The 25,372-nt window shown below is 41.3% G+C and overlaps 1 protein-coding gene across 1 annotated transcript in view; it reads left to right on the forward strand.

Annotated features, from left to right (window-relative positions):
• Positions 1–7,972: 7,972 nt before the first annotated feature.
• GRXCR1 (glutaredoxin, cysteine rich 1) overlaps positions 7,973–25,372 on the forward strand; it is a 43,114-nt gene continuing 25,714 nt past the window's right edge. The window contains exons 1-2 of the mRNA XM_009884960.1: positions 7,973–8,368; positions 9,747–9,749. Coding sequence (XP_009883262.1) covers positions 7,973–8,368; positions 9,747–9,749 — 399 coding nt within the window. The remainder of the gene's footprint in view (positions 8,369–9,746; positions 9,750–25,372) is intronic.

Consider the following 25,372-nt stretch of genomic DNA (forward strand, 5'->3'; position numbering starts at 1 on the left):
TTCTTTATGGGGCTCTGAGCAACCTGATCTAGTTCAAGATGTCCCTGCTCATTGCTGGGGAGGTTGGACTAGATGACCTTTAAAGGTCCCTTCCAACCCAAACTATTTGATCATTCCATGATCCTGTTTTGGATCACAGGTATGAAAAAGCAGACCAACGCTGCACCAGGAGCTCCTGAGGTTTTAAAACCCAGGGACGGCTCTGACATTGAGGATTCCTGTGGAGACACACTGTCTTCCCCTTTCATTTGCAGCCTGGTTAATGAGCCCGTAAATTGAATTAGCTCAGTCTAAGTGCTCAAAATCCAAGCTGAAATGAAGAGAAAACAAGATTAGAATAGTGTATGGAGCCTATACTCATTTTGCTGCCTTTGGTTTCCTGAGGAATGCAATAAAACTGAAATAATAATAACAAAAGAATATGCAACTGGTGACATATGATTCAGTACAATGTACAAACCAACCTATTAAACAGTGTTCAAATATCAGAGTGCTGGGTACTCAGCTGGCAAGTCAGTGTTTCCCAGCCTAAAGAGATTAAGGGTAGCTAAAGAAGGCGGCAACTTATTTTTCTTTTTTTTTTTTCCCCAGTGTTATGGTATGTGCATATCCTTTTGGACAACGTTTGGCATCTCTTTTTTTAAATAGCAAATGAATGGCCCAGGGAAGTGACACCAAATGAGAGTTGTGAATAACTGAATTTATGATAACAACAGCACACTGAAGTGTGGGGAAAAAGCTGGACAGCACTGCAGCACTTGTTCCCAATGATTTTGAAGCAATCAGTGCTAAAAGAAGAAAGCATAATCTGTCCTCCAAAGCTTTTCCTCCCTCTATAGATCAAAAAGTACACTTTTTTCTCTAAGCAAACAGAAAAGGAAGGCCTTTCTCCTGTGTTGGAGTGCCTCTCTGGCCCCCTCTGAACCTGCCCGGGGCTGCTGTGTGCCAGCCTCACCCAGAGACTGGCTCTGACAGTACCTCACATCCCTGTGCCGATGGGTGAATCGCCAGTCCAGGCTCCGCCATTTGCACTACTTCAGCTCTGAATTTCTGCTGGTAGAAGGCCAGAGGTTTCATCCAACGTGAGCGTGGATTCATGAGCTGGCCCAGACAAGTATTTGCTGACATTATTTTCCTGATCATCCTAAGGGTGAGCCTGGACCAGAATGGGTGAGGTGATTCCCAGTTTGGTGGCTGGGATCCACAGAGCCTAAATGACTTAATGATTCATCCCTCTTCAGTTAGCTCAGCCATTAAGCAGACCAATACCCTAATCCTTTGCCCTCTGCCTGGTCTTTGTTCGCCTCTAGACTTGGTTATGGGTTACTGTCATGTGGAAAAGTCAAACTGGTCTCATCACTTCTGTGCCCATGGATGCTCCTTCTGCCTCTAGGTCTCGTAAAGATTTACCTTTAGGAAACCATGGCTATTGAACTCTCCTCAGGAGCACACAAGGCAAAGTTGATAGGTTTCAGTTGTCCTGAAGGCTGTATGAAGTGCGATCCTTTCCTTTCCGTCTAGGATTTAATACATTTGTATATACATAAATATTTCCTTCGCCAAAACTGATACCCACCCTGTCTTAAATTAAAAATAGCACAGCAATCCAGGTATTGGATGACTTTTCTTATCAGCTAGTGGCCATATGGGAAATCACTGCGTATGCAGATCATCTTCCTTATACAGGAGTCCGTCTGCTGTTACATACATGAACAGCAGCTGGAAAAAAACCCAACTTCACAAGATTTTGGAGTCTTTTTTTTCTCAGCAATCATCTGAAGACATGATGAACAAACAGCATATAAAGATTTATCCAGTTCTGAACAAAAGAAACCCACAGAAAGAATACTAGTGGTAACATTAGCTAGTCATAATGGAACTAAATGAAAGTCCTTTATCTTATTTTCATCACTCTTATTCCCGCATGTGAAGTGAAAGCTAAGCTGCATTATTATACGTTATTATCTCTAGAGTATCTACTGTCTACAGTCACAATAATGATGCAGTTTTCTAAGGAGAAAAAAAAATGATAGGAAGAAAACACTGAATGTGATTTTCTCCTGTGCAAGCCAGAGATGCAAGACAATATTCTAAGTCTCTAGTAGTCATATTTTTAGCTCAGAAATATATGTCAAAACTACTACATAGTGGTAAGTTTGAGAGAGGCACGCAAGATCTGTGCTTCAAATCAGATATAGGGTTTTGGTAGAAATTTGCATGTTCAGCGGCAGAATTTCCATACAGTCTGCAAGCAGTAACTTGTACATACACCCACAGAAGAATAAATCTGATTAAAAAAACACAACTGCCATGTTGTTGGCATTGATTCCCTCAGAGGTAAAGTCCCAAAATAAATATTACACATCCAAAAAACCCAGGTTGGATACAAACCTACCTGAAAAACATTTTCATAATCTAAGAATAAAATTTTAAAAACATAAGCCTACTCACACTATTTATAAATCCTTTTCATTTCTTCATAAGATTCTCAGAGTAATTCTAGTAAAACTATGTAATTAAATCTTTCTTGTCTCCAAGAACATTTAAGAGATGTGTTTATCTAAGGCTAAGGAAATGCTGACAGCTCAGCAGTAGGACTTAGCAACTGTTTAATAGAACATCGCAATGTGAGGGGAAGACCACCATGTCCAAAATTTAACAATTCAATGATCTAGTTGGAATTTGATGAAAATATTGAAAACAGCATGTAGGCCTAATGTACCTACCTTATAAAAACGGCTATAAGGATTTTGCTTCTGGCATACATATGAATATATGTATTTATGAGTCAAAAGATGACAAAAGTTTGATAGAATTTGTTTTAAATGTTATTTAGCTAATATTGCCCATTTTCAAGAAAAAGGCTGTGGATTTCAAGTTAAAGATAGCCGTTGCCTACCTTTCCAGATGCAATATAGGGCATTTCTCCCTAAAGAGTTTGGAAATGGAGGCTTTCTGCTACCCCTGGCAAAAAGGGCAGCAGGAAGATCCCATATGTCCTCTTACCTCCTTGTGCACTTGCATGCACGGCCTAGATGCATGTGTTGATGTCCTCATTCATTTAACTCATTCATTATATAAATTGAAGAATCAACACACCCAACTCACTAATGTTAACAGAAATATAGACGCAGAAGCCCTGCCATTCTGCCTGACGGTTGTTTTGCAGAAGTTAAATGAAATCTACAAATAAAATGAAATGGCAGTGTAAAGCACTCGTCATGTGAATAATTAGCCATTATAATAGAAACAGTGTGCTCGGTCTGTTCTCATCAGTAGTTTTCTGTTTAGCAGCTGCTACGCCTGACAAACGACTGCCAGATGCAAGAGTTCCCTGGTGGGTACCCGAACATGCTCTGTGTGTCCTCCTGAACTTTGCTGCAGTTCAAATGTTATTCTGGACCTGCAGGAAAGTAGACAGACGTTTAGTCAGCTTAGCAAATGGGAATATTCCTTCTCTGAGCAAGTGGGAAATGCACTAAATCTGTCTCAGCTAGAAACTTGTTGAGCATTCACTGTTCAAATCACCTGTTCTTGTAATCTCTAAAGCATAGAGCATGTTGTTCACAAACTTTATTTACTTGCAACAGAATAAACAACTTATCTGTCCACATGTGCTTTTACAAACCAAAATACCCACTTACCAACAACAGATGGGAACTCTAGGGCTCTCAAATACCTGGGTCCTGATGAATGCTCTGTTAATTGTGCATTAACAATTAGAGATTAGAGAATATGCTTCTGATTACTACCAGCATAATAAACTTAGAGGCAGCTGCAAAGAGACTTTGTAGAGTGAAGAAAAATTAGTATCACAAGACAAGTCACCGTGAATTCATGCCATCTGTCTAATGATGAATGACACCAGTGTGAATGGTATCAAGTCAGCCTACAGATTTGCTATATATACTTAGTAACCTGCAAATACATAAGACAGAATGGCTCCACTTACACTGTGCATCAAAACAGAGAGTATAACGCTTTGGCAGAGGGTAAACTGCTGTATGAATATGATGATATGGTCAGAAATGAAGAAGGCAGTTGCTGATTTCAACCCAGTTTATGTCTTTTTTGGATATCTGTTTTCTTCCAAAAATCTCATTTTCATCATTTGGGTTTCATTTCGCTGCTATTTTGATGCTACCAATTCTAAAAGGTCTTTATACCTTGCCTTTTTATTCTCTTATAAATGGGAATGGCATGAGGTCCATTTTTCCAGTGGTTCCAAATAGTACACTCTACATTTCTTCAGCAAAATGCAGACAATCTCTGCTGCTTAACACACATGGCTAGATACTCTTTAAGCATTTTGCTACAGTTGAATGTTATTAAGTTGTGATTTTTGAAGTATATATATGTATACACGTATAATGAACTCTGCTAGCTAGATGTCACCTACATATTAAAGAAATTATGTCAGGGTTGTAAATGAGACTAGAGTTTCCTTCTATTCTCTTCTGCTCTTTTTTTCCTTCTGGATACAGTTATAAGGGTCTCGCTTGGCATACTGTGGTTGCTCCTTTAGCTTAGTTCAGAGATTTCATCTTAAAAGTATTAAAGAGTTTGGCTCACCTGACCTAATTTTGGTCATCTAAAAAGTAAGTATTCAGACTAAGCTTACTAGTTGCACTTTCTCTGCTTTCTCTGTCATGGAAGAAAGATGTGATGAACCACCCTCTGCAGGCACCTTCCTGCATGGAGTGTGGAAGATTCTCAGATGCCTATCTCAGAGCGGGTGTTTTTCAGGCTGCGTTGTACAGTGTCTATCCCCTGGGCTTCATCCGCTACTGTTATCTTGACTCTGCGTCAAGAAGAAGCATCAGAACTCAACAACTAGCTGAAGCATCATCATCATCTTTGTTCCTTTCAAGTGAGTGATGAATTTGAACGTGATAAAATGTGAGGAATTTACTGGAAACCACATTATTTAGCAGCAACATCAAGGTAATGGGTTGGTTCAGTTCCTTGTGAGATGGAACGGAGTCAAGGAAGAGGCAATGGGTGTAATATCTTCTTTCCAGGTGTTTTTCTTTTTTTTTTACAGGGTGCTTCTCTATTCAGGAGGAATCTCCATAGTGACAACTTTTTTCTCTGCGTGCTTCAATTTTGTGCTTGCTGGACCTCGTGACCTCAAATTAATCAATGACAGAACATTAGGACCAAACTAAGCAGAAACAAAAACTAACAATAGCCAAATGATTCAGAAAGAACCATAATTATGGTTAAGAAATATCTCATTACTGCAAAGCCCCGCCACATTAGCTTTTAATGGATACCGCTCATTAAATGAAATAACCCTTTGAATGAAGAGAAGTTTGTCTAGAGAACCTAGAAAATGATAAACAGAAATATAATGGCTGGCAGGGTGCAGCATCAAACTGGGTATGTGGAGTTAGTGCCAGCATTTACTAGGAATTTTATTCTACAGGAGGGACAGAGATGGCTTAGTCAAGTCCCATCCTTTCTGCCTTTGTGGAGAACATGAACCCAGAGATGGTACAAATATGTGTGTTTCAGGTCTTTGAACTCTCAAATGTCTTATGACATGAATGCAAGCGGTTTAGAGTCTGTTATCTGTTTCCTGCTGGCAACATGCACTTACCACCAAAGTCGTGTGTGCTCAGAGAAGGCCCACAGCTGGAACATCAAGATGAAATCTTATGTGTGTAAACGCCTCTGTCAAGGGGCACTCTCCACTGTGCTTAGCTAATTTTCTGCAAAGAAAACTGTGCATACCATTTCTCATTTCTCACAACCAGGCATAAAAATATTTCCCAATGAATAATGGAATTGCCATGAAACTAAACGATGAGCTAATTTCCTACTAACAAGATGCTAACAGTATTTGGAGTGTTTTTAAAATGTGGTAGTGGTTAATTCTGCATTTATTCAGTGCTACATTAAATTTTTGAATAACTCGGCTAGCATCAAATCCTTTGCACAACAGACAATATAAACTTTCCCATTGCCTGCAACAGGAGTAAAATGGTTTCTGTGTTAAAGAATATACAGCATCAATCGGAGGAGATAAAAATAAAAGTGTTGTGCAAAATATTTCTGTTATAGAAGCTCAGATTTCTTAATCTGTGGCAATTGATTGCAAAGCATTTGGGTTTTATTATTGAATTAAAAAATAAAGAATATTAAAAAGGTTCATTGCTGCAGGTTTTTAAATCAGTAATCAGTTTTTAGTAACAATGAACCGTATTTATTGTCAAAACTCGTGCAGCCAAAGAGCTATATTACAGTGGGATTCCCCCCCTCCCACAAATGAATTTCACAGGGTGCTTATAGTTGTATTCAATATTAGTACGCACTTTGATACAAACTGTTTTTCTTCTCTGAAAGATGAGTAGCAATACATTTTAACTCTTGTAACATTATTTTTACCTGATTTTTTTTCTGTGTGAATAATAGCAGTTGATAACAGAGTGAATCACCTCATTTTAGAAACAAGTGTGGCAACCACGAACACTATGAAATGCCACTAATCATTTGTGTTTCTATTTTGTAGATGGAAAATAAGTAATTTTAGAGTTTAGTCATAAAAAATGTGATTTTATTGGGGCTGAAGAGCAGTATTTTCATGCCTCTTGTTCAAAAGAAAGTGACAACAACCCCCACCTAATTGCTGAAAGATTTGAACCTGCATTTCCAAAATCTTGGCCAGAAAGCCTCCTCAGATGCTTGAAGCTCTGCAGCTGCTCATGACCACAGGCGTTACCATTCTGGGCTGGCTGAGCATCGGGGGACTCGTTTCATGCCTACAGCTGTCGGGGGTCACAGGCTTCAGGAAGCAATTCAGTATTCATGAGCCTGGAGAGAAAGAGTTTGCCAGGAAAGTGTGAAGGGGATGGAGTTCTCGATAGCGCTCTGAGGAATGCTTTGCATTTTATTTCAAATGGAGAAAATGCAGAAACAGCACTGCGAGTAGGGATTATCATGGAAACTCAGAACCAGCTTGGGGGGTCTAAGGCGCTACTATGTGGTATTGAGTAGACATAGCCAGAAGCCTCAAGTGTGGGTTTGTTATTTTTAGGTCTGGAGATGGGTGCCCAACACTGCGCCAACCTCTGCTTGTGATTTGTTGGGATAGAGGAATTTGCTTCCCCTGTGGTTGAACCCACATTACCCTACTTTTCTTTGTTTGATCCTTGCCCCAGTTAATTAGCTTTCTCCTATTCCTTTGTTCGGATTCCCTTGGCCCCGACCCTTGAATAATTGACAAAACTGAACAGAAGCTGTGGTTACCGTGTGGTACTATAGCTGCGGCTCGGTTTTATTTAATAACACTGTGTTACTCTGTGCAACAAATTGTGACTAATTGCTTCTCCACTGCTCTGCCAGTCTGTGAAAAGACCAGCATCACAAAACGCCAAGTCAGAGCACCTCTGTAAGCTTATATAAAAAGCAAACTTTGGTGAATGAGGTCTGACTGGTAGGGGAATTAAGTGTTTTGGTGAAAGAAATGTACCCGTCATTGACTCCCGTGCTGAATTTTGCAATTTTCCCCTCAGGTATAATGTATATAAACAGTTTTGACACTGCAGATCTTGTGAAAAACTCTTCCTCTTTGCCCTTCTTGGCAAACAAAAACTGCATTCATATAAAGTCATGTAATTTCTGTTATTGAGCTTATCATGTGTGGGTTTCAATTTTTCTTTTAATCAAGGAATATAATTTCTCCCTTTCTTGCTTTCTTCCTTGGTGCTAAAAAGTACACAATGGCTTTTTAATATTTAATTGACGAGGTCGTTTTACAGGTTTTAGTTTAAAGGTAACCATAGCACAAATGCATCCATTATTAATAGCAGAGTGGCAGTGTAGCTTCTTGGGAACCCTCTTTAGTTTAATATGAGAACCCCTGTCAACAGAAAACAGCGCTGATATTGTTGTTAAGTGTGACAAACTGGCAAATGCGATGGGCACCACGCTGGAACAATGCAAACTGCTTATGTCAATGGAAGAGGCGATGTTTAAAAGTGAGATGAAGGTGGAGAGTGAGAGGCTGTCGAGGAAGGTTCGATTCCGCGTCGCGTCCTCGCACAGCGGGAGGGTGCTGAAGGAGGTCTATGCCGATGGGGAGGCTGCCGACTCTCTGGACTCCGAGTATGCCAGCAGCTCGGAGACCGACCAAACCAGCCGGCTGAGCGAAGTGGACGGGCAGCAGAATGGACACATAGGGTCTGAGTGCGACGAAAACGAGAACGAGCAGGACGACTTGCTCATCTTAGTCAGAGCCACTAAAGAGAGGGGGTTTGGTACAAAGCGAGTCAACATCCTCAGCAAAAACGGCACAGTCCGGGGAGTCAAGCATAAAGTCAGCGCCGGTCAAGCCCTCTTTGACAATTTGGCAAAAGTATTCCAGGTAGGTGATGTGGTCCTGCTGGCTGTAAGCCCTGTGTCTGTCCCTTTTAACTCCCCACGTTATTCTTTGCCTTTGTCCAAACCTCTCATTTATGATTTCTCAATATTCTATCTCATTCCCATTGCTGTCCGCCTGCTGCTGTTGCCCAGGAAAGGCTCACTGCTCTTTCTGGTATACTCCGACTTCCCACTCCAAATTAACTGTGAAATTTTTCTTTCAAAATTGACCTAAAATTTGCTGACTAGAAATGAGTACATTGCACTATCCGTGTATGGACCAGGAAGAAATGTAACAGAAGAATTAGCTGGGGCTTTGTTAGAGATCTGTACGGATCCACTGTACAGGGAAGTGCCATGTTTCCACTTCTATTATATTAGTTCTAATGAGTTAACGATGTTATCTACTGTCCCCTACATGTAAATATGCGTACTTGCAAATTCCATTGTGTTTAATCTGCAAAGTATATCAAATTAGATGCAGGATGGCAGCAATGATGGTTTTCCCACATGAAAATTTCAGAGGCATGAAATCTTAGTCCGAGGTCTCTTTTATTAATGTCTGTTTTCCATTTATTTTGTAGAAGAAGCAGAATATCTGCATTTGAAACAGTATGTGCCACATTGTCATCTTAGGCAGAGAAATACAGGCCTCAGAAAAATCAAGATAAGATTTCTAAAAAATTAGTGAATGTATGTATAATTTGTCCACATATGCTATTCAAGTCTTTGAATCATTAATATTTGAACAAAAGAGCAACATGTATGCAACAAAACTCTTTCTAAAGTTTATTATAATCCAGAATTATGATGGTCACTTAACCTATAATTGGCTTCAGAGTATTGTTTTGAAAACATTTATGCAGTTATAAAGCACGGGGAATCTGATATTAGTAGCAGCTGCTGTGTATTAATGAAATCATAGAATCATAGAATGGTTTATGTTGGAAAGGACCTTGAAGATCATCGAGTTCCAACCCCCCTGCCATAGACAGGGACACCTCTGACTAGACCAGGTTGCCCAAGGCCACGTCCAGCCTGGCCTTGAACACCTCCAGGGATGGGGCAGCCACAACCTCTCTGGGCAACCTGTTCCAGTGCCTTACCACCCTCATAGTGAAAACCTTCCTAATGTTTAGTCTAAACCCGTCCTCTTCCAGTTTAAAGCCATTCCCCTTCATCCTATCACTACATGCCCTAGTAAAAAGTCCTGCCTCAGCTCTCCTGTAGGCCCCCTTTAGGTACTGGAAGGCCGCAATAAGATCTCCCTGGAGCCTTCTCTTCTCCAGGCTGAACAGCCCCAACTCTTTCAGCCTCTCCTCACAGGAGAGGTGCTCCAGCCCTCGAATCATCCTCATGGCTCTCCTCTGGACACGCTACAGCAGGTGCATGTCCTCCTTATGTTGGGGACTTCAGAGCTGGATGCAGTACTCCAGGTGGGATCTCAGGAGAGTGGAGTAGAGGGGCAGAATCACCTCCCTTGTCCTGCTGGCCACACTTCTTCTGATGCAGCCCAGGATATGGTTGGTCTTCTGGGCTGCGATTGCATATAGCTGGCTTATGTTGAGCTTGTCAATCAGCACACCCAGGTCCTTCTCCCCAGGGCTGCTTTCCAGCCATTCCTTGCTGATCCTGTATTTGTGCTTGGGATTGCCCTGACCCAGAAGTAGGACCTTGCACTTGGCCTTGTTGAACTGCATGAGGTTGGCTTGGGCCCCCTTTCCAGCCTGTCCAGGTCCCTCTGGATGGCATCCCTCCCCTCCAGCCTGTCTACCTCGCCAAACAGCTTGGTATCATCATCAAACTTGCTGAGAGTGCACTCGACCCCACTGTCCATGTTGCCGACAAAGATGTTGAATAGTACAGGTCCCAGTACCAACCCCTGAGGAATGCCACTCGTGACTGCTCTCCGCTTGGACATCGAGCTGTTGACCGCAACTCTTTGAGTGCGACTGTCCAGCCAGTTCTTTATCCACCGAGTGGTCCATTTGTCGAATCCATGTCTCTTCAATTTAGAAACCAGGATATTGTGTGGGATGGTCTATAGCCGCTGTAACCCCTTCGTAGAAGGCCACCAAATTTGTCAGGCATGGCTTGCCCTTGGTGAAGCCATGCTGGCTGTCACCAATCACCTCCTTGTTTTCTATGTGCCTCAGCAGAGTTTCCAGGAGGATCTGCTCCATGATCTTGCCAGGCACAGAGGTGACAATGACTGGCCTGTAGTTCCCTGGGTCTTCCTTCTTTCCCTTCTTGAAAATAGGGGTTATGTTTCCATGGACTTGTGCACCTTCAGGTTCCTCAGGTGGTCTCGCACTTGATCTTCACCTACTGTGGGCGGTTCTTCATTTTCCCAGTCCTCACCTTTGCATTCTGCATCATGGGCAGTGCGGCTGCAGTCCTTGCCAGTGACGACTGGGGCAAAAAAGCCATTGAGTACCTCAGCTCTGTCTCTGTTCCGGATAACCAGTTCTTGCGTTTCCTTCTGGAGAGGGTCCACGTTTTCCCTAGTCTTTCTTTTCTCACTGACAAACTTAAAGAAGGATTTTTTGTTTGTCTTAATGTCCCTGGCCAGATTTAGTTCTATCTGGGCTTTAGCTTGTCTAACCCGATGCCTGGCTGCTTGAACGATTCCTCTGTATTCTTCCCAGGCTATGCGCCCCTGTTTCCACTCCCTATAGGCCTCCTTTTTCCTTTTGAGCATGTCCAGGAGCTCCTTGTTCATCCATGCAGGCCTCCTGGCTTTTCTGCCTGCCTTCCTCTTTGTAGGGATGCATCGCTCCTGAGCTTGGAGGAGGTGGTCCTTGAATACTAACCAACTTTCTTGGGCCCCTCTTCCCTCCAGTGCTTCATCCCATGGCACCATACCAAGCAGATTCTTCAAGAGGCCAAAGTCTGCTCTCCCAAAGTCCAGGGTGGTCAGCTTACTGCACACCTTCCTTGCTGCCTTGAGGATCTCGGACTTAAAATCTTCTAAAAGTTCTTTCTTACTTTGAAGCTATTTCATAATACATTTAGAAATAGCAATAGATTAACATTCTCTTGCTTCTGAATAAGAATTTATCCTCTATATTGTACCTAAATTATAAGTCTTTTTGTCAATATGGGTGTTCCTGTGGAAGGTGGTTATTTCAAAGATTAATTGTCTGTTCATTTTTGTTCTTTACATCACATAGTAGCTTGCGTTCTTTCAAGCCACTCACTGAAAAGTTTGTCTTTGAATTCCCTACTCCGATAAAATTTCTAACAAACTTACCTTTTCTAAGTAGATAAGAGTTAGGAAGTGATAACTGGGGCTTGTCTGGATTATTCTCCAACCTTTTTTCCAAACACTGTTCCGTGCTGTTTCACTACATGGAGTACACCATTTCACCTCTCTAGCCTCATTCCTTCCTAAAACCTTCCTTCCACTGCATGAGTGACACCAGGCTAAGAAATCTGAATCACCTAAAGAAATGGACCCATCTGAAGACCTTAATTAGCGGCCCCGTCATCTTGCTGTTTCTACCTCCAGTTTTATGCTGCAAGTTCTTTAGGAAAGGTTCATGGACTAGAATAAATGTACTTTAATTGCAATGAAGTTTCTTCTATTCATAGCAGAGCTACAGCTAGGACCAGCGCTATTTCCATGAGGTGTTTTGCTGGAAGAAAGGAAGGCTTGAGAGGAGGCATATCCATCTGATAACTTCAGAAAATTATATGTAGCCAAGTCTACCACAGAAGTCCATAATTAAAACCTGTACAATAATTAATGGTTTAAAAGCGATAAGAATCATGTATTTTACAACAGAAGAAAGTGGAAAAATCAAATTATTGGATGAAAACAAGCTTAAAAGTTTTTCATACAGCATATAATTAAATTTGAGCACTCTGCTGCAGGCATTGCAAAGGCCAAAAGGATAGGCAGGTTTTGAAAATGGATGAGGAAAATCTATGGGGAACTGAGAAGCTTCTGCTTAGGCAGGTCTTGATGACTGATTTCCAGAAATAACTGTATATTCTTACCTTAAGCATCTACTGGATCATAGACAGATATTCAATAATACAGAGAACATAATGATTTGGTGTTTGTGCACAAACAAGTTCCTGTTTCCACAGAGATAAAGGTTTGAAGTCTAGCGAAGAAGAATGATGGTTTGCATATCTGTAATGTCATACTCTGAGCCAATTTTCTGTGCCACATGGGGAAAACAGAGGAGAGCAAAGCACGAAGGTTGGCTTTGAGAATGATTGGGAACTGCCCTATCCCGATGTGAAATATGATCGAAATCTGTCCAATTACAAATGAAGTCATGACCTTCAGGGTAAAATTAGAGGATGATTTCTAGTTTTCTGTAAGTATGTTCCAGATAATTAGTTGCACAGTAATAGCACATAGAGAGCAATAGTTCCGTATTCAAAGATACGATAAGATAAAAATATATCTCTATGAGAAGATATAACTCAAAATCTTTGATCTGGGCATTTTTGTAAGTTGTCTCCTTGATTAGTGGTTGAGTCACCATCCCTGGAGGTATTTAAAAGAAGTGTAGATGTGACACTTAGGGACATGGTTTAGTGGTGGATTCGGCAGTGTTAGGTTAATGGTTGGACTTGATGATCTTAAACTTCTTTTCCGATCTAAATGATTCTATGATTCTATGTGAAATCACATAGAATGTGCAGTTACATGTTTTGCTCCTCTTAGGTAAGCAACAGCAGATGTATAACAACAGCTAAGATGCGCGCAAAGTCCCTTATCCCACGCAAGAGCCCATGTCCGCCCCTTTGATGATTCAGCAGTAGATGACCTCATTATACATTTCTCAGAGTCAGTGTCAGAGCAGGAATTTCTAATGTCAGAGTATGCATGTGAACTCTTGACAATCCTAAATCCTGAGCAGTGTCAGTATTCTGATTCTTCAGACTATATCTGCAAACTCCTCTGCTATCCTGTGACCCAAAATCCCCAGATGCTGCCTGTGGTAGAGGAGAGATCCTTTAAAACAAATCATTTTCCTCAGATATTCTAGGGGGGATTCATTTACTGGGCTTTGTTAAGTCATGCAGTCAAGACTTTTGATGTTTTCTGTTCAGATACCTATGCTAAAAGGACTTCTATGTATTTTAATATTCCATGGAATATTTGGGGTTTTGAATATTTTTTCCACATTTTTTAACTACAGCCTTTCTACTGAATCGGTTCAGGCAGTTCCTTCCCACAACAGACTCATCTGAAAAAACTCACACCTTCTGAAGTTTTTGGGAATGTGAATAGAGTAATGCAATACAGGAAGTATTTCCAGAGGAAAAGGTGGTTTTGGTTGTTGTAGGATACAAGTCTGGCTTGAGAATATATATCTACTGCCAAGGAGACATGCATCCCCTACTACATCTTCCCACATCCATGCACTGAGCAATTCCATCACCAGCACAACCAGCATCTTCCCATTTCCACCCTTCCTGGAGAACAGAAACTAGGTCCCTCGCATTAGTCTGTCCAATGACTGTCTGTGTCCCCAGACGTGAGCTGCAGTGCTGCGACAGTAGAAGGTCTCCTAGCAGGTTGGCCCTGCACAGCTGGTGAAGCTGCTGTGAGCTGGTTGAGAGCTGGGGCTGGGGTGGGACAGAGCTTCATGGCAGGACATTTTGGGGGCAGATAAGCAGGGAAGAGACCAGCTCTGTTGATGCTTCAGGGGAGCATGGTTTCCATGACAACCCCTCCATCCTTTCCCTCTCAGAGGTGGATGCCACAGGGAGAACGTTGACATAGCAACCGCATCCTGGCAGGGAAGGCAGGAGACCAGTCGGTGGCCATCAGTGGAGGGCAGACCGTCACAGGTGTCCACCCGGCCTCCACCTGCACCTAACCTGGGACCGGAGGGGTGGCCTCCTACAGGGCTGGCAGTACAGCCGTCAGTCGGGAATATTTTATTCCTGAGAAATATGCACTACTCAAAAGCCTGAATAACAGAGAGGATCTGGAGCTCCCAGTCTCCCTGTTTGTGCACCTCCTCGGTATAAGTGAAGTTGTGTCCTGCTGGAACACTAAAACTGACGGTGTCGGCAGCCTTGGAGCTGGGGACATGACCTGCTAATTGCTTCAGGAACATAAGCCCCTTCTCTGCATATGCAAAGTAATTGTGCTCTTATTTCAGTACATTACTAACATTTTTTTTCTAATCCTTACAAAACTGTTAAAATGTGAAGAGGTATGAATATTTCCTATATGTTCCCATAGAAGGTAGTAGAGAAATGGTTCTTATTTCCTTGAAATAAATGTAATTGTCTTCATGACCAATTTTTATGACTAGCCCATCGCTATGATGGCTTCCAGCCATGGGTTGTCTGGTATATTACTGAGTACTGCAATGATCATTTCATGCCAGACCGGGTTTCCATCCCAACATGCAACGTAATGGAGCTCAGCCAAAGGTTTTACTCAGGTCTTTCCTCATTTCCACTGTTTTAGCGTGGGTCCTTTCCTCCATTTCCACACTTACATGCTCCACTGGGCTTCAGGCCTGCTCTGAAAGGTCACCTTCTGCTAAATTAGCTCCAGATCTCATTCTCAGGCAGGGCCCGCTGACGTCTATTACAAAAGGGCAGGCCTGGTTAACAAACCTGATTAATGCCTTTGTGAACATTGCATCAGAAGGGATATGGGTGAAGAGTCAGACATAATGTACTTCGTCTTTACGATATTTTCCAGCACGGTGTCTCAGGCAGAGCTAACATTTGAGGTTGCAAAGTGCAAATCAATATTCAGCCCGATAAAGATGTAGCTTATTAATGTTTAGAGAGATGGAAAAGAGTTAAGAATCGGGTGGAAGTTTGTTAAGAGGAGGAAAGCTTCTGGGGTGGTTAGGTTCACTTTCATCTTTCTTTACTTGTAGGTGACCTGGAAAAGTGAATACACAGCAGGACATGTAGAGCTTACTCACCAGAAGGGCTAGCTAATACCTTAGAGAAAATAAAATGAAAGACAGCAGCAAAAACAACTGTCTTCCAAAGAAGGCAGATGTTGCAATGTGCTGTTAAGAAAAGTTTCTGGTGCAACAGTACAAGCGAAGGTTTTAGGGTGTGTGGCACGTTGTCTACCACTTCAGCCCCTGGGGCATATATCACTACAACCCCTCAAAACTCTGGGAAGGAGAGACAGAGGTCTACACTTTCACTGGAAAAGTCATGGTGTTGTCCTCCTCACTTCTTTGGCAGATGATCAGTGCTGACACTCCAGCATTATTGGACTCTTTGAACCCAAAGACCTCTGCTAGGACTGGGCTAACATTGTGAAAGGTCTCCTGAACTTTCCCCTCCTGTTCTTATCCATAAACACTGCCCTGTGAGTCCCAAATAGGCATAGCTTGCAAAAGGAAAGGACATGCTGGATTGCCTGCACCTACTAATAGCAATATTAGGGAAACCTGCTGACAACCTAAAGCCACAGCATTTGCTGTGGTAATGCCACTTATATGGATGGAGATAAATAGCAGTGAGCTGTAGGTACCTCCTTTGACGTATAAAGTTCCAGTTTATGTTCCTAGTATTAGCAAGTCTGGAAAACTAATTATTAACTAGCGTCGCACTGAAATCCACTGAAGAATAGGAAAAATTGTAATGACACAGGGGATCAAGTGATTATGGAAAGTAGGTTTCTGTTTGTTACAGAAAATTCGCTGTTAGAAGGACGACTGGATCACCACTGGAATGGGCATACTGTCGCTTCACCACTTCCTTTGTACCTTCCTAAGTGCTTTGATCTGTGATCACAGGGCATGCGACAGTGATTCAGCTGATTCAGCAGATTAGGTGACAGTTAAAACAGGTAGTTTCCAGAGCTGGTGGCTGAACAGCCAAACTGATTCAAAAAGAAGATGTTCAGGACTGTGTGCTTTTAACTGGAGCTTGGTGTTGGTCAGTACTTATGATATTGGTATTTATTGTTCTCATGTTCTCATGTAAATCAGCTGTAGAGCACCGAGCTCAGGCAAGTCTATTATTAGGCTGTTCAAGATATTTTAGGGTTTGCTGCTATTGGACTTGAAATACATATTTGACATCAGCTTGAAATTATCAGTCAACAGACTTTAAACTGTCTAAACCTCTGTGAGTGATATACCAGCTTTGAGTTCAAAAAGATTTAGCTGTCTCATTTTTGTAGGTGAGGGATGTCTTGACTTTTCAATACACTCAGCATTGGGAAGCTTAGCAACAAAACCATGGTTACATTTATCACTTCTTCAAGACTGAATCAATAATTAAAGAAAAAAAAGCTGCTGGACTTTTATGCTGGCTGTCTGATCAGCACGTACTGGACATCTGTTCAACCTCCAGAGCACCACATGGCCTCAAAATGATCCTTGCTCTGATGTGTCTTGATGCTTGTAAAGGATCCATAAATGTGGACACTGTTCTTGAGACACTCAGGTGCCCTGTATGGGGCTAAGCAGAGACAAGCCCTGGGACAATAAACATTTCTGTTCTGTGTTTACATACGCTTCTGCTTCAGAGGATAGAATAAGCAGGTATTTTGCTTCTGGAATCACACCTACATCTGCAGGTGAGTGAAAACTGTTATGACACTGAATTAGTATTTCCACACTGGTTGGAATATTTTTATCTGTTTAGCATAGGTAGAAATGACTACATGGACTAGATAAAATGCAAGACAGCTGAGAAACAGTTTTTATGCATTTTTCAGTCAGGCATTAGTGGCCTGAATGGTGTGGTTTTGAACACTGACAGCGTAATCTGTGCACATCAGCCTTTCCTGAGACAGAGGCTGAACTGACGCACTTCCTAGCAAGGACCTGTGAAGCACACCGCAGTCTCAAGTATTACCAAACTCTGGGAGGTGCAAGATGGAAGCAGCAGCGAGGAAAAGATCATTTTGCACTTCGTTAGCAACTCCTCTCTTCTGTTGATAGAAGACAACTTCTAGCAACTGACTGGTACTGAATAGAGCTGTCTCAGGCTTACCCCAGGTAGGGTCTAAGTGCCCGTGGTCCAAGCGGATTGTGCAGCCTGTAGGAAAAAGCAATCTGCTGACCTGGGCCTCGAGGGAGAGCAGAATTATGTTGTTCCCTCTGTGAAGTCTACAGAATGTGGCTACTTTCCCAAACAGAGTGATTTATTAATGACCCTCATCCCCTGCCCTTATCTGTTGAGTGACAAAGGGCATAGCAGAGAAGCTATGCTTACACTGCAGTGAATATGTGTATACAGGGTATGTAGTACTAGAGTGAATCAAGACTTTAGGCATAGATTCAAAAAACCCATAGGTTTCTGAAGATGGACTTAGAAATTAAGCTCCAAAATTGTGATCCTCCAAACTTCTCTTCGGTGCCACCCTGTCTCAAAGGCAGCAAAAGCCTTTTATTAATGAAAATTTGACTAACAATCTGCCTTGGCCGTGTGCCTGAGCATCTCAGTATTGACAGGACGTGACAGTGGCCTCCTACTCATGTCCTCCGGGAACCACAAAAAAGGCGTTCCTTTGCCTGTCTCACCTGCAGGGCTTGATGCAGTAGGTGTCCTCTGAGCATGCCTACTGGATCAGATCCTACACAAACTGTACATAAGCAGATGCTGCTTTGTTACAAATCGTGTCTGCAGGAGGCAGTGGTGGGAGTTGTACTTTGAATTAGACAGTCACAAGACAGCATGAATAAGTTGCTGGAGCGGGAGTGGAACACAGTCTTGCTGATTCTCAACTTGCCATCCCAAATACTATGCTTCAGCATCGTGCTTCACTTCCATTTCTTTCTTTCTCGCTCTTGAACATTATAGTGATGGCATTGCTTCACCATGGAGGTATCCTAGAAAAGCTTGGAGCCTGTGACTTGCTTGTTAGAGACAAGAGACAGAGAGGAGACTGAATCCATGTAGCCAAGGCATGAGAGACAGCAAATAACCATGTTCTTCTGCCTTGTTTCATGCTCTACCTTTAAATCTAAAAATACATTTGCTTTCTTTCTGAAAGAAAGAACCAGTGGACTTGTTCTCAGGCAATGAATGCGAATGCCACATGGAAAAAGATGCCTCCTGATTTTACTAAGTGGGATTCCTAAATCACAACAGCCTCAGGGAATTCTCCGAGCTGAAAATGGTCATAAAATGAGAGAGTATTAGGAGGAAATACCATGTATTCTTGCCAACCTCTTACTTTTAATAACGTGCCTGGTAGATGACCTGGAATACTAGATGACCACTGGGTCTGAGCCCATGTCCTGCTCTGGGACTCTTACATAATGTCCCTTTGTGGAACTGCTCAATAAGGTGCTCAACCTTTGAATTAACATGGAAAATGCTTCATCTTGCTTCAAACTGACTTGAAAAAAAGTGATGTTATGTAAACAGCCTATCAAAAAAATTCTTAGGCTGCTAGTGCAGATTTTTTTTTCTACTTCTAACAGTAGGAAATCTTTTTCTTCTAAATTGGCCTCTTACAGCACAGATGAAAAAGATGAACTGATTAGTCTTAATCATTAATTAGTAGCAATAACCCTTCACTTTTTTTCTAGCTGTGGAGCTCAACTCAGTAACTCAGCAGGAGAATTGTGAGAAAATATCTTTTGAAATACTCTTAAAACCAGGACCATCAAGTAAATTTGGGGCTATTCCCCTTTCTTTGACATGGTACACGAGGCTGCCTGCCAGGTCTTTTGCTGTGTCCTCTTGCCCCTGAATATCTTCATGTCTTTGACACAGCATACACAAAAGTTGTGGAACACCTAAAGCTGAAATAAATTGCCTACAATTGCGAACTCTCCTATATACATAATTACTAGCATTATTCTTGGTCATTGACCTCTAATTTTTGTGTACAAATAAATTACTTTGCAACCAAATATATAAGGGTCCTCGTTGCACCCGAGTGTCTTGGGTGAAGTATGTTTTAGTTACATTTACAAACATGGAAGCAAATATTTGTCTATGGTGGGCCAATTTGTCACCATATTGCACAGCTGTGCAGTTGTGCTGTTGCAGAAATATGGCAATAATGAGGACGAAACACAGCTCCTTTAAAAAAATAAAAAAGTTCAAAAGAGTGAGAAATTATCTTTACCTTAGTGCTATGATTCTCCAGGCACGTACTAATGCTTTTGATTTCATGCCATAGAAGGCATTAGCAAAAATACTTCCTAACAGGTTAATTACATTACAATTCCATTTGGTTTACAGATCTCAGAACTGTTTCAGTTCCGAGCGAGGATTTGCAAATGTTTACGCTAGTATTTGCAAACACAAGCTAGACAAATATAAATGTACGCATGCCATACCGGTATTGCATTACAATGACTCAGGAAAACTACATTTGAGCAGTTGACCAAAACCACATTTCAGGACTCACCTGCTGCCAATTTAATCAGTGTGTAGGTGTCATTGAGGACTATTTCTTTCCCAAAGAGAGAAGAAACGAAGTCATATTTTGTTTGAAGATAACCCTTGCTAGACTGCTCTGGTCTGTCAGCAGCCTGCTCTGACGTTTGTCTACTATTGTTGACAGTTTGTTACCCACTACACCAACTCAAGCTACGTGATTAACAGCCTGAAAGAAAGAAATGGTCAAAGAGATACTGCTCTTCTTGGCTGGAGCTTTAACCTGTGACTGCAGTGTTCAGCAGCATCATAAGTTTGTAGCTTAAGTGCAATAAAATAGGCTTCAGAAGGGAATTTGCAGCCAGAGAGAAAAAGGGTATGACTTTCACGCATGAAAACTTCCTCATTGCTGCAACATCCAGTACTAGGCAGTACAAGGCATGAAACTCAAATCTCACTGAATTTTTCCAAAACTTGTAAGATAAATAGTAATTAGGACAGCATTCCCAGCCTGTTGATTTTGGAAAGGAGTTGGAAAAGCATAGCTTCCCATCCAAGCAGGCAATCTCGTGGTTTTGCTTGACACAGTAGTTACATTGCGGAGAGGCCACCACAGCACAACTCTTCACTGCCTCCATCATACAAAGCAACAGAAATGGTCACAGGTGAGCAGCTGGACTCAGTGAGGTAGAGACTCATTTCACACATGGCAAGAAAGGAGACAGAAAAACCATCATTCATTGCTAGTATGAATTGTGGAGAGCATTTTAACAACCTTAGTACAGTTTTACTTTGGAACTATATCTAGAGACACCATCCATCAATGATGTCGGAGGATTATGTCTTCTATAACACGGAAATGCCCCATGCAGACCCATTCTTTCTCCACTCCCAGGAAATATGGGAAAACTTAGTGGCCAATATTTGCACAAGTTTATAACAAGATGCAATGTTATATTCTGCATCGACAACTCAGTCAATGCCCGTGCAAAGGCAAAGGAATTTTGCTTTACTCCTGGTACCCTTGTTTGGAACATTACTTATTCCTAATTATCTAACAAGTTTTAAAAATAGTAAGAATTGACAGCAGTCATACACTGTTATTTAAGAAAAATATGTTTCATGTTGCAACTTTTGTAATACAGAAAGCAGACAGTTTCTAAACCTGAAACTGACGTAACATTTTTTTAAAAGAAAATGTGGTCTTTTCCTGCCCAGATGCTCATGTCCTGCTCTTGGTTTACTACATCTAAAAGTAAAGGACTCCCAGCCCCACAGGCAGTTGTGAAGCATTTCATTGCTGTTCAAGTGGAGAATGTCAAAATAGACAGACCGATAGACACAGTGAAAAATGAGACCTTTAAGCATTATTTCTGGAGCTCCTTCCACCTATCGCACGTCTTAATCTGCATCTTGAGAACTTCCCTTTCCAGGTATTGGCTGATGCTTTCAATCAGACTCCCACACATGCAGTGGTTCAGTCCAGTTGTTTTTCCAAATCCCACCATGATCCAAAGATATAACCCTCTACTCAGTCTCTCCATGTCCAAACTTAAGCATCCGGAAGATTTAAGAAAGACAGCAGTTTCTGAATGACTTGTTCAGGAAGTAGGTGACCCTGCTCTGGCAAGGGGGTTGGACTAGATGATCTCCAGAGGTCCCTTCCAACCCTGACCATTCTGTGATTCTGTGAAATAGACTGTGTATTTAAATCTGTCTGCAAAATTTTGCCATGGCAGCTCTGGTTTTTGTATCTGCTGAGTGGTCAGACCTTTTGAAAACCTCTCTGCTCGGTCCGTGATGTTCTCATGGATCCTCATGTGAGAGACTGTGGGGCGGAAGGGCACTTTTACAGGCCACTATTTGCAGCTGGATACAGGTGACTAATACTATCTTTATTTTTTCTGCTGCCGCTGACGGGGAGTAGCCTTTAACCATGTAGTTCCTTCAGCCGGGTAATTTTATCCTCAGCTGCTCCAGCAATTCTCTTTTGAAGTCAGAACAGATAAGAACAAGAGCTGTCAAAAAAGGAGAGATGTCTAGTGAACTTTCTGACCTTTCATGCTATCTCAGTTCTCGTTTAGGCAGAAGTTTATGCCACTGGCAGGAATGTAAGCAGTATGGAGTTTCAGCGTTGTTTGAAGACATGATATGATATTAGAATAGATGTTGTTATTGAATTTTTTTCCTGCAGGGGATTAAATGATATTCATGCAAAGGAGCCACTGAAATGTTGCTCCAAAAGGAAAGCAGATAACCAATTTAATCATCTCAGCATTTGTATTTGCAGTCATATTTCTTGACCAGAACATGTTTAACTCTATGATATTGATTTTAGCTCTATTATGAGAACATTATTATGCAAAACGTCTGATTATGAGAATAACAATTTCTGCTTTATTTAAAAAACACACATCTCTGGGCCAAATCCTGAATCAGACTAGAGCGTAAAGCTGCTCACATTGACCTTTCTAAAAAATTACTCCAGCTGCAGATGTGAAGTATATGGTATAACTACCTTGGCAGCTATTTTGACTAACAGGTTTAGGAGCTGATATAAAGCATACAACTTCCTACATTCTGATTTTGAGACATTTTATCTATTTGGTTAAAAAAGCCAAAAAAAAAAAGAGCTTACGTCTTACATTCTTTTTCAGCCACAAAGTCTATAACTCTGCTCCACAGAGATGGATCCTATTTTGCTCACACAGAAATGGTGGGTGAGTCATCTGCCCCTGTTGTACATCAAGGCTATCAGCTGTGGTATAGGCTATTCTAGGGCAGAGCTGCTTTATGTATGCTTTCTAGGAGTTGCATCCTCTATGTCTGCACACAAATCTCAAGCTCTCTCTGCCTTTGGTTTTGGAATCTATTGCATAAGAAAAGGAGTGAAGCATGCTATGTGTGCAATGCAGGTGGATCTTTAATCTAAAGAAACGGAAATTGAGTGTATAACTAGTGATCAACTACTTAGGGTTTGAAAATGAAGGTACCAAAGTTCTAGGTATTATTAAGTAATGAGATAGCTGAGAGCGTAGTTCCAATTAGGTTAAGTAATGCAGCAGGGAAACAAGGTCCTTCATCACTCAGTGCTAATACAGAACAAAGTAGTGCTACAACTTCAAGAGATCCTTTTCATCACTTCCGTCTATTGAGTGATAGTGCTCTCTCTCACTGAGGAGTAAGGACTGAATCAGCACTTCATCAGCACTTTGTTGCACTAAGCATAGCTCCACTTTGCTCTTTGCCTCATTCAAAGACTTGTGCAAAATTCATTACCGGTTGCAGACTGCTTTGTGACCCCATGCAAGAGAATGCTCTGTGTCCACCTCAAAAATGGTTGGAGTTTTCCTTAACTGTGCGGTACAGGTGGCAACTTCAACTTCTTACAGCCTGTTTTCATCTTGGCCCAAATGAGTAACATTTTCAGGTAGAATTCAAATTGTATAGAGCATCAGGAAAGAAAAAGTACATCATTTGCCAGATGTTTGGAAATGAAAACTTAAGCATACTGGGAGGGTGCTGGTTTCCCAGTTTTGTTCAACACTCCTTGGGAGTTTCAGGATCTCAGTGCATCCCATTCCAGCTTCCATTCACAGGGGTATGGTAAAAGTTTAACTTTTGACAGAAAGTTTGTTATTAGCCAAACATAAAAACTCCAGGGTATATCCCCAAACAAAACCAGACTTCTTTTACCTCTTTTCTCTGATTTTACTGCTTAGGAAGATAAATTGAGAAGAATGTATGATAATTTTGAATTTTCTCTGCTCCTGGTTGCTGTTCAGAGCACCACCTTATCCCATTCATGCGATTACCTTCCTTAGTTTTTTTCTGAATAAACAGAGGTAGTTCTGTTGTATAAGACAGACTGAACCTAGGGTGTAATTAATTCACGATGAAAGGCTGAACCACCTGCCAATGACCATGCAGTAAATTTTCAACTGAGCTAAGTCTAACTGCCGAGAGCTTTCATGAATACCGGTTTTTACTTGCTGGTTGTCTTTAACACTAGGAAAATCACCAGTTGCAGCACTGGTGCAAATAAGAATGCAGTTACTGATTATAGTGCTGGTTCCTATGATATTCCGGTATATTGAAGGTATGTCTTAGGAAACAGATCCATTCACTGTGCAAAGCATAGCCTGGTAAAGAAAGAAGTGCCATGCAATATCACGAGCAGGACCTCACTGCCTTACCATTTTATTCTCCGGTAGAAATACGATGAATTACATTTGTATAAAGCTCAGCAGACTAGAATTAATTTTCATCGACCACTAATGCCTTTTAATTAACCAAACAGTTATTGACATTTGGGAACTGTAAAGGGGATCGCTGCATGAGTAAACTGCACCTGGCTGTGTTTAAATGTAAAAAGACTGAGTCAGAGGTCTATGTACGTATGTATTGTTATTATGATGAGGAGAAAAGTGAAAGAGGGAAGGGACAGAAACCTTTTTTTTTTTTTAAAAAAAACCATCTCATCTGCCTGCCGGAGAACAGTAAACAGGGTTTTCCAAAGCTGCTGCCAAGTTAAAAAGAAATGGGCCAGAGCAGACATAGTAATTTTCATGACAGCCATTTGCTGCTGATCAACACAACTCTCTTTCTCTGCAGTATGAGATGTTCTATTGAGTGAAGCAGCAGTGATTACAGACAGATGGGGCCAGTGTGCTCAAACCAGGACCCACTTGGAGCCACGCTGGTTGCTAACTTTTCCACATGATCTGCAATATCAAACATCTTCATCTTTGTCTGCCAGCCCTCAGCAAGTCCTGCTCCAGTTCGCTTCTGGCTAAAGCCATCCTTACTTACAGAATATTCTCAAATAGTACATAAGCTGCGCAATGATCTTCCCTGGACAGGCAACTCAAGATTCAAACATGTGATAAATAAAAAGCAGAAGAAAATGCTGCTTATGACAAGAGAAAATAGGATTTGGGCCCAACAAAATGTCTGTTTAAGACAAAGGTGTTGTGGTTTTTTGTTTTTTTGTTTTTTTTTTAATAATTCAGTGTGACATCATGGGAAATGGTACATAAGTAAATTGTAGAATTACCACCAAAGTCTGAGTAAGTAGCAGGACAAAAAGTTCCCGCTCAAGACGATTAAATGTATGTGAAAAATCCTACTCATATTATTAAAAAGCGAGCCCCAAAGTACCTTAAAATATGAACTGGCAATAAAAAAAAAGTAACTATGCACGAAAAATAACTAGTCATTTATCCAAGTATTTCATACATACAACCAAATATAGGCAAGCTTAGATATGTTTAAAAGTCCTTTTTGAGCAAGAGACCAAACACTAAGTGCCAGTCAGAACTCCTTCAAGTTGACCTACATGCTCTTTCCTTTTGTCTCCAGCCCTTCTTCTCGTTTTGACTAAAACCAGAAATCAGAAAGGCCCAGAAAAAATGAGTGAAAAAATTGAACAATGTTTTTTAAACTTGAGAAAAAGTTCCATCTTATTGAGGTACAATTTTCATTTTAGTCAGTCTGTTTCTCCTTGTTGCTAGTGATAAAGAGATAGAGGTGAAATAAACACCGAACAAATGTTGAATAATAATTATTTTCCATACTCCTACATATAACTTTTATCACCAAGTAGTAACTCCTAACTGTCAATCAAGGAAATTAAATGGTGTAATCTAGGACAAATCTTCTTCTAAGAATAGAGGCTTATTCTCAGATTTCCAGGGCTTGCACATTG

Source organism: Charadrius vociferus, unplaced genomic scaffold (assembly GCF_000708025.1).
Source record: "Charadrius vociferus isolate BGI_N301 unplaced genomic scaffold, ASM70802v2 scaffold134, whole genome shotgun sequence".
Classification (NCBI taxonomy): Eukaryota; Metazoa; Chordata; class Aves; order Charadriiformes; family Charadriidae; genus Charadrius; species Charadrius vociferus.